Source organism: Mustela putorius, unplaced genomic scaffold (assembly GCF_011764305.1).
Source record: "Mustela putorius furo isolate JIRA1106 unplaced genomic scaffold, ASM1176430v1.1 tig00000224_pilon_pilon_pilon, whole genome shotgun sequence".
Classification (NCBI taxonomy): Eukaryota; Metazoa; Chordata; class Mammalia; order Carnivora; family Mustelidae; genus Mustela; species Mustela putorius.
The window spans coordinates 11,811,520-11,827,172 of NW_025421321.1; the positions used below are offsets into that span (position 1 = coordinate 11,811,520).

At 40.9% G+C, this 15,653-nt stretch overlaps 1 protein-coding gene across 2 annotated transcripts in view; it reads left to right on the forward strand.

Moving 5' to 3' along the window:
• The first annotated feature begins 774 nt into the window (after window positions 1-774).
• STPG4 (sperm-tail PG-rich repeat containing 4) overlaps window positions 775-15,653 on the forward strand; it is a 38,444-nt gene continuing 23,565 nt past the window's right edge. For both annotated transcript variants that reach the window (XM_013056356.2, XM_045077728.1), the window contains exons 1-5: window positions 775-937; window positions 2,873-2,932; window positions 4,246-4,503; window positions 14,163-14,227; window positions 14,444-14,498. In XM_013056356.2, the coding sequence (XP_012911810.1) occupies window positions 872-937; window positions 2,873-2,932; window positions 4,246-4,503; window positions 14,163-14,227; window positions 14,444-14,498 (504 nt within the window). In that variant the 5' untranslated portion in view covers window positions 775-871. The remainder of the gene's footprint in view (window positions 938-2,872; window positions 2,933-4,245; window positions 4,504-14,162; window positions 14,228-14,443; window positions 14,499-15,653) is intronic.

Below are 15,653 nucleotides of genomic sequence, written 5' to 3' on the forward strand. Positions count from 1 at the left end.
AAGGAAGGAGAAACCTTACCGTATAGTGGACAATGGGGTGCTGGAGCAAAACCTCGATTTGGACTCTGCCTCTGCCACTTCTATGTGATGCCCAGTCAACTATCTGCCACTTCTATGTGATGCCCAGTCAACTATCTATGCTAAACTGTCCAAGGAAGCCTCTTTCCTCACCCATAAAATGGAATTACTCCCCTTGCAGTGTTGTGAGGATTAAATTAGATTACTCTATATTAAGTATTTAGAAAACCGCAGGTACTCCATAAAGTGGGATTACTAGCATTGACGGGTGGGTCTGTTTCTAAAGATGAGAATGTTTATGTAAAGGTTGAGAAGCTACAGCTAAAAGCTTGAAAGTGAAAAGGACTATCAGGAAAAAGGGGTGGCCTTGCGTTTCACAGCTATGGAAGCCCGCTGTGTCTAGTGCTCCTAACGCCAGAGGCAGGAAAAGAGACACCCCCAAAATTTCCATCCGGAGGAGCTTAGAAACCGCCTTAGAAAGTGGGTGCTAGGGCTGATTTTTGGCGCTAAAGCGAAGTACGCCTACAAAACACTGTCTCCCAGCTTGGGGGGTGTGAGTAATTTGGAAAAGGCCCGTGGGGATTGTGGTACTCTCAGGCTCCCACAAACCGTCTTTTATAAGCCTCCCTTGTGGCAGCGACCCACCCAGGGCTCCGCTGCGCCTCCCTCACCGCACGTGTGCGTGACCCGGGGAGCGATTTCCTGTGCACGCGGCAGGGCACGGGGCCTCGGTGCGCCCGCCTCCCCTCCACACCACCGGACACAAAGCTGGCGGGTCCCCTGCGCACGCTCGGGAGCCTAGGGCCCCAGGCGCCTCCTGGCAACCAGACGCTGACGGAGCGAGGAGGCCTCAATGGATCAGCCAATCATCGCCATCACCTCCAATTCTCTAAGGGAAGACATGGCACCTGGCAGTATGGTAGTCACCTCCACCGTACAGACGGACTTCCCGCGGCCCCGAATAACGACTGCCATGCCCCCCCCCCCGCCCCGCCCTCGGCTCCGGTGGCCGAACTCTCTCGTCTCCCTAACGCTGGGCCTTGGCGCCCCTTGGTTTGCTTCGCACCTCTCCCTGCCTTCCTCTACCTACCCAGCGGTCCACTGGTCCTGATCTTTATCTGAGTGTACTTGGTTTTATTTCCTCTCCCCTTGCTCTCCTCCTCCTTCCATTCACCCTTTATTTTCTGTATTTCCTTTACTTCTTCCATACTACCAACTGCTCTGGACAACTGCTTTCATTTCCCCCTCTGCCCAGAGGATGGGTTTTAACGTAGCCGAACGCACACATTTGTGCCCTGTCTGGTATTTTAGTATTTATAAAATATCTTAAACTACCTTCGTTTAGTTTTTAAATATGTTTGGGCAAGAGATGTTTAGCCTATCTTTTGTAAAGTGCTTCAGCCCTAAAATGAATTTGCGGTGATGAGTGGGTGGAGTTTAGCTGGCTTGCCTTGGGCAAAACAAAACAGCAGCTGCCAATGACCTTCCTTTAGAAGTACTGTTTACTTCTCCCTTCTTCCCACTTCATTTTCCTGGTCCCCGGGAGAGGTGGGAGACTTGTCTTGACCTGCCTGAGAAAGTTTGATTTCTGTGACTGTAAATGTGCGACAGAGAAGATTCAACATAAATCTAATAAAGGGAACATATAGGGAAAAATTCAGACTTAGCACTGTGTAAGAAACAGTGGGTTTTGTTTTGTTTTTTAGAGAAATGCATATTTCATAGTAAAACTAAAGCCCAGAGATACTCATAAGTAGAGTGGGTATAAGTTGCTAAAAAGGAAGAATGAATTATATCAGTTTTAGTGATTATTATTTCTAATGCATTGTTGCTCAAAATAACATTTTATAGTAATAACAAAAGCATTATAAATGGAAGTACAATTTATTGTTTTAATGACTTTACCCTAGTGAAAGTAGTACAAAAGGAAAAAACTATACGACTGTGTTCTGTTGGTGGTGAAGCTGAAACAAATGTGGGATAATAATAAATAGGTATAAGGTACCTAAGGTGGAAACCAAGAGCGTCCTTGGAAACTGAGCAATACCAAAATCATCTGCTTTTTAACTGGGCAGGTGAGGTGCTAAAAATAAAGGGAACCATTTATTGAGCACCGGGTTTGGATCCAAGTCTTTAAATGTATATTGACTTATTCTCATGCCAACCTTCTTATGCCTTATTTTTATACTTCTAAGAGGGAGTTGAGGCTCGCAAGGGTTAAGTAACTTACCTAGTGCTCCTAGTTAGTAAGTGACAGAGCTCAAGTTCAAGCCCAAGGTGATCTGGCTTCTCTGTCATTCTGCCTCTTTAGTGTCACATCTGGCTAGACAAGCTGAGAGAACTAGCTGTATCATATTTGTATTACACATGTTTGATAGTGTGTATAAAAACAGGAAAGGGCAGTTTTCAACATTTGCCCTATCACTAGGAATTTGTATCCCAATATCACGTTAATTTGATGACTATGCACTTTCACCTTGAACTTCCAGCCCAATAACCTTAACCGTAAATCTATTATGATACAATTTTGGTCAATTACATGACTCTTTCCTTCGTAAGAACACCAAATTTTTTTGTCACATCTAATTTTCCTTATGACATGTCTTTTGAGATGAGGCTGTTTAATTCCAAAGGGAATTTAGATGGGAACTTAGAAGCACTTCAAGTCATAAAATAGCAATTTAAGGAAATATGACAGGCAAAATTTATCATTATGTAGTTTTATTTTAATTCAGGCTGACCAATTTGACACAGGTATTGATTTCGTCAAGCAAATGTTTTATAAAATATATTTATAATTAACTTCCATGGATCACCTCTCAAATGAGTAAGCACATTTTATGTTTGTTAATAGAAACCAGTGCGAAAGACATCATCTGTTGAAAGAGAAGGATGGTGGAGAATAGCATTAACAGTATGTGTGTTTTTATTCTTTCTATTCATATTTCCCTTGATAGTTTAATCAGCCTTAAATTTTAAGTCACTAAGAATTGTAAGAAAACAGTGGACCTTATTTCCTATTTACAATTTTATTTATCTATTTATTTAATTTTTTAAAAAGATTTTATTTATTTGTTTGACAGGGAGAGAGACAGTGAGAGAGGGAACACAAGCTGGGGGAGAGGGAAAGGGAGAAGCAGTCTTCCCACTGAGCAGGGAACTCCATGCGGGGCTCGATCCCAGGACCTCATGACCTGAACCCAAGGCAGTTGCTTAATGACTGACCCACCCAGGCACCCCCCTATTTATAATTTTTAGTACCAGCATCTGACTGAGAAACTAACTTTAAAATTTGGATGCAGGACAAAATAAAACAACTCCAGGAATCTAGGTATTTTACAGGATATCTAGATAAGATCAATCTAGTTTATGATCTTTGTGAGCTTACACAAGAAAACGCCTCCATTCTATAAAAGGGGTTTGAGTTTCAGTTTTTATCTTAGATGGTATCGAGTTTGTGAGAAGTTCTGTTAAGATGGTCAACTTAGGAAAGCAAGGTGGTAATAGATGAAAAAAAGACCAGAGGATCCCCTATGCAAGAGATAGCATTTCCATATTGTAGAAGTATTTCCTGTCCAGACCCTTCATAAGAGAGGGGCCCATGGGCCAAAACTTTTTTGAAATGGAACTTATTTTAATGGTAGAACCAAGCTAGGTGCTAAGTGGAAATTCGGCCACAAAAGCAGCAGGGACTAAACTTGTAGGTCCGGCCATGCAGCCACACTGTGGCTGTGCTGTGAAAGTACCAAACCTCCTATTGGGCTGATGAAACCACGTGTTCTGCCAGCTCCTCCTCAGTCTCATGTTCTTATTTTTCAGCTTCTCATTTGAGGGCTAGAGAGAAACATGTAGTACCCACCCAGCAGAAGTAGGCTAACTTTTTTTTTTTTTTAGTCAAGAAACTATCCTGAGTGGTCTCAAGAGAGACCTGACATTTATAGCCCAATTGCATATCAAGGTTTTGTATCTCTGAAGTTACTTTTTAAAAAGTTAATAACTTCCAACTATGGCCGCAACCCATTTGCTATCATCCAGCAACTGTCTCAGAAAGGAATCATGATTCTCTTGAAATAGGGTTGTCAGGAGTGTTTACTATATTTGATAAAATTTTATTAAACCTTAAAACAGCAAGTAATGCTTCTTAAGAGTGACCCTTCGAAGAATGCTGTTTTAGGAGCTGTTACCAGTTTGCACACTGATCTGAAAAATGATGTCAATTTTCCACAGAATACTCCTATCCCTGGCACTTACCACTTGAAAACTTTCATTGAAGAATCCCTATTAAATCCAGTGATAGCAACCTACAATTTTAAAAACGAAGGAAGGAAAAGACCACCTCTTGTGCAAAGAAACAATCTGGTACTAAATGACCTTCCCCTGTACGCACCTCCTGACTTCTTGGACTTGTTAAAGAAGCAGCTGGCCTCATACTCATTTAAAGACAAACCAAGGTCAAGTGCCAGCACGCCAGTTTACAAAGATCAGGTAAGGTGTTCCTAGCAGCTGGGTTTTTGTGGAAAAGCTACCAGTAGCCCCTGAGGAGAATATCCTATGAACTTTGAGTGCCTCTTCCCCAGGGGAAATTGAAAACCTATAGGATGCCTTATTGCCTACAGAAATCAAACAAGGGCTTCCTGATTTGCAAGTACGTCACGTCCAGCATGATTTTCCCCTGTGAGGCCTCCTTAACCTGAGAATACCTGGGAAAAACTGTTCCCTCTCCAGGCACTCTTGGAGGGATTCCCCTGACTTGGGGGAGGTTCTGGAAACTTATCTGTGCTTGGGCCATACTTCTATTTCCTCAGGCAGTTCATACAGTGTACCCTCTTCTTCCAAAGAGAAAATTTTTCCAGTAAGTAGTGCCCTTTAATTAGAGTGTGAATATAACCAGATACCATAGGGAAAGCTTTTTAAAAATGTCTTGTAGAAGTGAGCCCTGCGGTACCAGGAAGGTCACATTCTACGCTCTGCTCTGCCAGTTCATTCATAACACTGGAAATAAGAGCACTGCTGTGCTTCCAGTCCTGGGCTAGGTTCTGTGCAGAGAAGATGTTCCTGACTGGGGAGTATTTGAGTAAGAATACAAGAACAAATATATCAAGTGCTAAGATAAATAGCATGGCAGGAAATGCCAGGGGTATTCAGTGTAGGCTGAGTTGAAAAGCTGGAAGGCTCCCGAGATTAAGTAGGACCCAAGCCGGACCTTGAATAATACATGACATTTATGTGGCTCTTAATAGCTTACTGTGAGTTTCCCCACGTATTCTCATAGTTGTTCTTCCCCAGCATTCTGAAATAGGCAGAACAGATGTTACCCCTATTTTTTATGTGAAAACCATAGTGAGTAGATACTAAGTCACTTGTTCAGAGGCACGTAGATAGGGTAGGTAAGGCAGTACCTACTGAGTTTCTGAGCCCAATTTGGTGCCTTGTCCAGAGCGCCTCCAGCTGTGAACGAGCGGCAGAGTTCGGGGGTGTATAAAGGGAGGTGTTCAAGGGAGGGGCGTAACACTGTGGAAGGCTGGCAGAGAGAGACTTATAACTTGGCCTTTGGGACTGGGGACTTGAGGCCTCCCATTTAGTAAAGATTTCATTTATTTATTTGAGAGAGAGAGAGGGAGAGAGTAAGAAAACATGAGTAGGGGAGGCTCAGAGGGAGAAGCAGAATGCCCACTGAGCGGGGATCCCCATGCAGGGCTCGAACCCCAGGACTCTGGGATCATGACCTGAGCCAAAAGCAGATGCTTAACTGACCGAGCCACCCATGAGGCCCAGGCCTCCCATTTATAAAGAAGCTAGTATTAGTATCAACCCCTACAACTTTATCAGAATATTGTGATAACATGAGAAGAAATGTATTGCACTGGAGGTTGAATTATATGCAAGGGCTGTGGTTGTGGAGATGGACAAGACATTTTCAGCAGGATGAGCCTGTCATAGCTAACAGGGAAACCCTTCTACTGTTTTGCAAATTATGGCTTTGAAACAGGGCAGAGTGATAAATGTTCATTGGGTAAATCTTATCCTGTTTGCTTCAGTGGATGAATACAAACACTAAATTATGCTGACTTTTATGGCTCAGTATCGGGTAACCATGCTACATGTGAAATCATTCTGGCCACCCCCAGGGCAGAATCCTCCTTCCTCATTCTGCACCACTGTTTACTGCCCTTCTGTTTCCTCTCTTCTTGCTTTTAGGGGTTATTGAGGGTAGGTCAAGGCCCACTGATGAAAGGAGAAAACATAGAAGGTTGGTATTAGGCAAAATCTAAAGCTTTAAAAGACCATAAGAATTTGGCTTAACCAGAGGGGTAGATAAAACCTGAAAACAAACTCTTTCTGTTTCTTTCTCCTCTCTCTCCCGACTTCCCGCAAAGGATTGTGCTATAGAAAATGGAAGAATTAGATGTTTGCCTAATTTGCTGTTTTCAAAGGATCTACGACAATGTTCTCAGGAGGAGAGACATTCAGATGTGGCATTGTTTACTCACCAATAAAATTCACAATTCTGTTTTGTTTTGTTTTTTTAAACGCAAAGCTCAGTGAAATAATAATTTGAATCTGAAGTAGATAGAGTAGACATTGTTATTTATTAATATGGAACTATATTCTCCAGTTTCACAATTTTTAATAGAAAATTCACTTTATACCCGCATTAGTGCTGCTTTTTTATTTGTAAGAAATTTTTTGCTATTTTCAACACCTTTATTCTGATGCATGTAACTCACTGGAGCATCTGTATCAAAGACTGATCAGATGTGGATGTCTGTGTGTGTGTGTGTGTGTGTGTGTGCGCGCGCGCGCGCGTGCGCATGCGTGTATACTCATCTATGTCTGGCTCTTTCCAAAGAATGTTTGAGATGGCCCTATGATTTTTACAATAATTCTTTCTGTATTTATGTTGGAGGAGTAATAGGTTTTTGTTGTAGGACATATGTGCAGATGTGGGGCTGTGTCTCTCCCTGTCTACAGTGTTATGAGCATCTCTTGGCCTTGTTGCCATCCTCCAGTGGCCCCTGGGTTTCTCCCAATCATTTCTGGATGATTTCAGCTCCTTCGTGCCCCCACTCTCTCCAAAGCGCCTGTCATGATTTCAATACACCCGTGTGTGATCTTCCAACAACCTGGCTTTTCAGTTTTTTGAATTCTCCTCTGCCTCAGCCACTCGCTCTTTAGAGTTGTTTTGTTTGTTCGGTTGGGGTTCTTGGCTTTGTTGTTTTTTTGTTTTTTACACTCCTTAGAGTTTCTCAAGACCAATCATTTTAACCCTCCACAGTCTCAACTGCAGGCAACCCATTCTTCTCACCCTCTCCTAATCTTCTGGTTCGCTCACCCTAGCACCCTAACCCCTCCCCAAATTTTTCTGTCCTCCCCATCCCTAATCCATGGATCTGACCTCCTTTTTCAGTGCCTCTGACTTTCTGATGTTTTCCTTCCTTGCGGAGCTTCAGGTCCTTGTCACTTTAGAGTCCCCATGCACACACCCGCAGTCCCTGCCCAGGGGGCTTATCTTACCTGTCTAGCAAGGCTTTCACACTGGTTAAGTCCAAGTCTCTAGGAACTTAGTCCCTGCATCCATGTTGCTGAATGACTGGCCTCATTTTAAATTCTTCACCTTTCCTGCCACTGAACAGACTTCCCTGGTGTTTTCTCGGCCACTCTTGCAAGTGGCATTATCTCACATCTCCCCTCTTTCCAAAACCCCAAGTCCTCATCCTCAGCCCTCCCTCTTCTCTCTTCTCACCTCCTTCAGCCCCTTCTCCCTGACTTCTTCATGTACGAGCACCCGTGACCCTCTTCCCCATCTACACTCACTTCCTTGGTGATTTCATTCAGCCCCAAGGCTTTGGACACCATCTAATTGTTGGAGATTTCCAAATTTATATCTCCTTCCCAGACTTCTCTCTTGAGCTCCGAACTTGTGTATCCAACTGCTTTCTTGACCTCTGCACTTGTATGTCTAAGTCAGGGTTTCTCAACTTTGGCACTATTGACATTTTTGGATGGTATAGTCCTTTGTCGTGGGGGCTGTTCTGAACTTTGTAGGATGTTCAGCAGCATTCCTGGATAATTAGATGCCATAAACTAAGTAGATGCCATTAGCAATCCCTCTCCCAGTTGTAACAGCCCAAACTGTCTCCAGACATTGCCAAATGTTCCCTGGGAGTGAGAAGGGGGTAATAAAGCCAGCCAGCCAACCAACTAACCACCAAACCCATCTCCTTCCTTATTGAGAACCTTTGTGACAGTGGGTGTGACCTCTGAGTGGCTGTTCTCAGGGTCAGCAGGTTTATTGGGACTTGGCGTCATCTCCCTCTCTTCCTGCCCCTGGTCTCCTGGCTGCTGCTTGAGCTTGCCACTTGCACCTGTCCTTGCATTGGATCTTCCTTCTTCTGGAATGCTCTTATTCCATCTATCTGCGTGGCTCACTCCATCTCCTTCTTCAGGTCTTTCTTCAAGTGTTACCTTCTCAATAAGCCCCATTTAAATTTACCAACTGACACTCCTGACCTTAGGAGGGAATCCTGCCCTTCTTATTTTTTCTTTAGCATCTGTAGCCATCAATATACTTTATAATTTACTTGTACTTTGCATTTATTATTTGTTGTCTGTTTTCCCCCATTGAGCTTCATAAGGACATGAGTATTTATCTTTTTTACTCACTGTTACATCTTTGCCTTTAGAGCAGTGTCTGATGATTAATATGCATTGAATGTGGAATGAATGAACGATCCAGCTCTTTGATATCTGTTTGGGTCTTACTCTATTTGTTTCTTTGGATGTGTGATTTTCTTTGACCCTGTGTACATTGTTCACTGATCCTCAAAACTGATTTTCATGAACCCTAAGACTTAAATGAAAGTGTTTTCCATCAGGGAAGGCTTGCTTTTGGTTCTGCTTTAGGGGGTAGCTGCCAATCTGAGGCCACTTGAAATACACTGCTCATGTATTCTTGGGGCACTCCAGGGATGGCACTTTGTGAAAGGGAACAGTCTATAGTTACAGTCTCTCAGTAGTAAATTTTTTCCCCCTTTTTCAATTCTGCTTAGCACCAAGGCAACTCTGTGTACAGACTCTTAGCATTGGGTGATATGGGAGGGCTTACTTTCAGAAAGTGCTCTTCTAAGGTCTCTAATTCCTGTGGGTAGGACCCCCATTAGATCACCATCACTGATGGGCCTAAGGTTTGGCCTCTGGATCCTCATAAGAAAATGCATCTCTGCTCTTCTGCTGAGTTTAGTCTGAACCAGCAAACATCCTCTGGGCAAAACTTGGCCACTTAAACCTCTCTGGCTTCTTGCTATGACTTGCTTTGGGGTTCTTAAATTTCCTTATTCTCTGCTTAGCAATTTCTTGTCATTTTAAAAACTCTTGCTTATTTGCTTTTAATATTTTATTCCTCATTTCTAGTAGTTGTCTGCAGTGAGAAAGCTCATCATCCAAATAACCTAGCTCACCACTAATAGAAACCAGACCTTTTTTCCTCTTAGAAATATACTGTGAATCTTTTCCACACCCTTATGTGTTCTCTACATCATCTCAAATAGCTGCATAGTATTCTACTAGAAGGACATATCCTGATGTATTCAGCATTTTCTGCTGTTAGTCACAGAGTGGAGTAGCTGGGGAAAGGAATGCAGCTAAGTCTTTAGAGATGCATTGCCAAATGCTTTTACAGAAAAATTGTGCCATCCTGCATCTCTCTCTTGCAGAATATAATAAATCTGGTACCATTTTACATCCACTGTTTATGTTTTCAACTAAAAACATGGATCAAATGACTGAAATGGGAAATGTTAAAGTATAAACTTGAAATCAGCGTGCTGGGGAGCTCCTGAACAACCTGAAGCCCGCTATGTCTGTGCCAGTCTCCTGACCATGCACAGGAAAGGAAGAAGATAGTGACTCCGCCCCTGTCTATAGCCAGTGAGTCCGTGACCATGCGGCTTCCACACTTTCACACTGAAGGGTAAAAATGAGTCATGTTCTTTTTTTTTTTTTAATTTTTATTTCAGATAGTTAACGTACAGTACAAGATTGTTTCCTGGAATAGAGTCACGTTCTCTTATAATCCAATTGAAATAGATAGTCTAGCTTAAAAATGAAGAAAGGCTATGAACTGGCAATTCACAAAGAGACATACCAGTTCCTTAAAAAAAAAAAAGAAAAAGGCACAAAGTGATGCTTGGCTTCAGCTAATAATTAAATAATTACAAAAGAACAAAAGCAGCTAGACACTTTTTTTTTTTTTTTTTTTTTTTTTGCCTGTCAGATGATCAACAGTTTAAGTTTGATGATACCCGTTATTGGCAAACGGGGTATGGAAACATATTCTCACACACTCTTTTGTATAATACAAATTGTTGCAAGTATTTTAGAAGGTAATTTGGTAATTCCTAGCAGCTTTAAAGGCATATAGTAAGAGATTCCATTGGTAAAGTGTCTGCCTTCAGCTTGGGTCATGATCCCAGGGTCCTGGAATCAAGTCCTACATCAAGCTGCTTTCTCAGTGGGGGAGCCTGCTTCTCCCTCTGCCTGCTGCTCTCACTGCTTGTGTTGTGTCTCCGTCTCTCTCTGACAAATAAATAAATAAAATCTCTTTAAAAATGCATATAAATCGGTGCCTGGGTGGCTCAGTGGGTTAAGACTCTGCCTTCGGCTCAGGTCATGATCTCAGGGTCCTGGGGTCGAGCCCCGAATTGGGCTCTCTGCTTGGTGGGGAACCTGCTTCCCCTCTCTCCCTGCCTCTCTGCCTACCTGTGATCTCTCTCTGTGTGTCAAATAAATAAAATCTTAAGAAAAAATTGAAATAAATAAAAATAGTGAGGTGAATCTATGTGTTGATATGGAAACATCTCCAAGATACATATTAATAAAATACTCAAGCAACCAATATTTATAGTGTAATTCATTTGTATGAATGAAAACAGATATACCTATATATGATATTAAATGCTTCCTTTCTTGAGAGTTATTTAAGCAATCATTAACAGTGATTTCCATTTAAGAAGTAAGGGTTACATAGGGCACAAGGAGACTTCCCATTATTTTGTTCTTTCTGTAGACTTTGAATGCAAGCAAGTAATATTCTTTCCAATCATGCTCATTTGTAAAGAAATCAAAATTTTTTCCAACATTTTTTCTATTTTATCTCATTACATTTTCCATTTTAAAACTTATCTTATTTACTTCATAGGTTGGGAACATGTCCATGAAAATCAGAAACAAAATTTTTAAATTGCTTCAAACTTCTGTCCAGGCTTTTGCCTTGGAAGATGAAGCTCACATAAAAGGAAACAAATTTGGCGATTCCGCCTCTTCCAACTCTCAGGTCAAAGGGGGATTGTCAGGCTGGAAAGGCACCCCTATTAACTTAGAAAATGAGCCAAAGGGAAGAAATGAGCCAAAGTATCCATTTTATTTTTGAATTTTTTATTATTTAAAATTTTTTTTAAATTTATTCATTTGAGAGAGACATAGAGAGTGAGCAAGGGCACAGCAGGGGAGAGGGTCAGAGGGTGAAAGAGAGGGAGAAACAGATTCCCACTGAGCAGGATGCCCAACACAGGGCTTAATCCCAGGACTCTGGGATCATAACCTGAGCTAAAGGCAGACCCTTAACCGACTAAGCCACCTAGGTGCCCCTATTTTATTTTAATTTTTAAAAAGATTTATTTATTTTTATTTTAGAGAGAGAGAGAATGGGGGTGGGGAGGTAGAGAGAGAATCCCAAGCAGACTCTCTGCTAAGCAGAGAGCTCGATGTAGGGCTTGATCTTGCAGCCCTGGGATCATGACTTGAGCCGACTAATGTTGAGAAAATATGGTGATTCATTGATCGTTGTTAGCTGTGTTTATAGCTGTGAAGATGATGTCTTTGAAGACACGTTAATTTGAAAAGCATTGCATGGTAAAAATAATGGCTGGTGGAATTTTCAACAGAATGGTTTTGCATTGACAAAATATCCAAGGAGAGAAAACTTGTGCCCAAAGAGGGGCTGACAAATAATATTATAGGGAACTAGAGACTTAAATGTTAGGATAATGAAATGCAAAATGTAGATGGAACAACCTATTGTGTATTTTTAAAAAGATTTATTTATCTGTTTTAGAGGAAGAGCGTGAGTGTGCCAGCAGGGGGAGGGGCAGAGGGAGAAAGAATCTCAAGCTGACTCCTCACTGAGCGTGGAGCCTGTGGTCGGACTCCTTCTTAGGACTCTGAGATAGTGACCTGAACTGAAATGCTATGACCCCAAAGAAAGCGCTGGCTTAAAATACATTCCTGTGCTCCCATGGTATGATTAAACAAACAAACAAACTCATGTTTCCTTGGTGTTTATTATGTCCAGTGAACAATTAACAAGGCACAGGTGCATCAGGACAACGTATGTATTTCATCATAAAATCTGTATTTACTGATATTATCACTGTAGCCACAAAAAGCTGCCCCTGCAATCAAAATGGTATTAATATATGAAAGACAGCTGTGGGGCAAAATATAACAGCTGAACTTCCTTGTAGCAGATTATGCCAGGGTTTGGAGGCCTCATTTTCAGCAGAGGCAGCCTTGTATTTCTAAACCTGGTTTTAAAATAATAGGGGTGGGGGAGATTGTTCACTTCCAGGAGGCTTCTTTCCAGGATTTTGTAACACAAGTCCTTCTTGCCAGCTCCTTCAACCTAGGTATTTCTGGAGATTGGGTCAGTCTTCTTTCCCCTGGCTCCTAGTTCTCCTTCCCTCTCTTTCTCCTCTCTGTCACACACCCCTCTCTGTGCATACCACTTCCTGACACTCCCTTCAGTCACATACTCCTGGGTTAATACCTGTAGATCCAGAGACGACGGAGCTTCCCAGGTACTTTGCAACAAGCTTGGCAATGGACAGACAGTCTCTTTTGCAACATTCCTCCTTAAAGTGTCCTCCATGGCCGCTTCGAGGAAGTTCTGCCTTCCCTGAAACCCCAATCAAATTTCAGTCTTTGCCATCTTTAAACCACTAGGGTGGATTTATTTATTTAATTATCCCGCCCCAACCCCTGGCTTTATTGAGGTACGATCGTTAGAGCCCACATATGAGTGATACAAAACAGTATGTCTTTCTCTGCCTTATTGCACTTGGCAAAATGTGCTCCAGTTTCAACCCTGTTGTTGCAAATGGCAGGATTTCTTTTTTCACAGTTGAATAATATTCCTTTGATACACACACACAAACACACGCACAAGTATGATCATACATAGGATCACACACATATATAGCATTTTTATCAGATGTATATATTCATTACCCACTCCTCCATCAGTGGACACTAAGGTTGTTATTTCTTTTTCTTGCCTAATTATTCTGGTTAGGGCTTCCAATACTATGTTGAATAGGAATGGAAAGAGTGAACACCCTTGTCCTGCTCCTGACTTTAGAGGAAAATCTTTTAGTTTTTCACCGCTGAGTATGTGAGATTAGGTGTGGGTCATTAGTTGGTTTTAATCTCTCCCAACTCCCAAGTCTCCAATTTGTCTTTTATCATTTTATTTATAGTATTTTATATTAGAATTATTTACATAGGGGCACCTGGGTGGCTCAGTCAGTTAATCGATCCCCAGGGCCCAGGGATCAAGCCCCACGTTGGGCTCCCTGTTCAGTGGAGAGCCTGCTTCTCCCTCTCCCTCTGTCTGCCGCTCTGCCTACTTGTGCTCTCTCTTCATTGCTCTATCAAATAAATAAATGAAATCTTTAAAAAAAATTGTTATGTATGTGCTTTCACACTCCTACTGGCCAGGAGCCATATCTCCCTTACCCTTATGTTCCCCACCACACCTAGCAGTGCTCTACCCACATAGCAGGCTCACCAAATGGTAGTTGAATGGATTTGTTAGGTCTAGTACATTTAAAATATGATCAATTTTACAGAATTCTTCTATGCACCCTCTCAGGCACACTATCATAAAGTTTACCATGAAGAAGGACTATTTGTTGAATGTTTTCAGGTTTCATCTTTGAAAATGAACTTTTCCCACTATTAAGATTGAGAATAAATGACATAACACTGTATGGTCATAAAATAAAGGATTACAAATGACAGGTAATAAGATAAAGTGAGCTTAAGACCTGTATTAATCTATTTTTGGTGTCCTCGTCCATTCTCTGCAGTCAGTTAAGCTCTCACCAGGGCAATACGATCTACTTCCTGCACTGGTTCCCAAGCACGCTTCCAGGTAACTATACACCTATTAAGTTGCTTTTAATAATTTCACTCTTGCCTTTTAATTTATATATTTAACCAATACTAATGGCTTTTAAACCTTATTTATGCCCATCATCTCTAGATTAGCATTTTCAAATATTTAGTGAGAGACAGGAAATAAAATTAACAATGTTCCCATATTAAAAAATAGATTTAGAACATCTTTTTTTCTTTTTTTTCCACATAGGAGCTTCGTATTTCGTTCTACAGTTCAAAGATTTCCAACAGGCTGCTTCACTCCTGTAAGTATATTGCAGACAATTAAAACATGATGAATTTGATGTTTAAAATATGCAGTGGTTCATTTTGACATATCAAGATTAACGTTTTGATCATTTTAGTAGATAAGCAATGAATGATTAATGTAATTGATTTAAGATATACTTAAAGTATATCTGAAGATATACCAGGAACTTCAAAGTAAAGAACCCATTTGTGTCAAGGTATAGAAGAAAAGTAAAAGCTCTTTCCCTTTCTGTAGGTCTTGACTCATATCCCCTTCTCAGTGAAGTCACCAACAGTCACCTGTTCAGAATTTCCTGTTCCCCCTTCCTTGGTTTATTTTTCTCCATCTTGTTCATCACTATATGATACACTACTCTCAGACATTAATCTATCCTGTTTTATCTGTCTCCTCCCACAATGTAAGCTTCAGGTAGGAGGAGACTTTTGTCTGTTTTTGTCCTGTATACATAACACCTAGAAAAATGGCTGGCACATGGTAGTTATTCATTTAATTAATTAGTAAAATCATCAGAGATGTTCAATAGATCATTGTATTTACAACAAAAAGGAAAAGTATCTCTGGTTTCTTTCAAAAATGTGAAAATGCCTTCCTGTTTCTACAGATTTCCAAATATATGGCCATGTGTTTTGGTAAATATGTACTCCCTTAGATAATTAACTAGTAGAATGCCAAAAAAATAAATAATTATATACATATTTTGAAGGACTAAAGCAATATGAAATTACTTTGGGGTGGTTTGATGGCTTGAGTTACCTAGTTGTAGCTAAAATCCCAGGGAGACAAAGATATACGGTGAACATCTGAAAGAGGAATTTAGATAACAGAATTCAGAAACAGACCCTAGACTATATAGGATTTTTGTATTTGATAAAGATGGTATGACAAATCAGTAAGGAAAGGAAGAGAATATTTTTTGCTGAGCAATTGGTTAAATAACTTAGAAATTAAGTTCGATTCTTCCTACCACATAATGAAGTAAATTTCATATTGATAAAAGAATTAAATGAAGCATAAAACCAGAAGAAAATATATTAGTCTATGTCTAATTTTAGGGTAAGGCAGATTTTCTGAGATCAGGACAGTGGGTGAACTGCAAAGAAGAAGTATTTGATTTAACCACACAACATTTAACATTTCCTGTATATCAGAA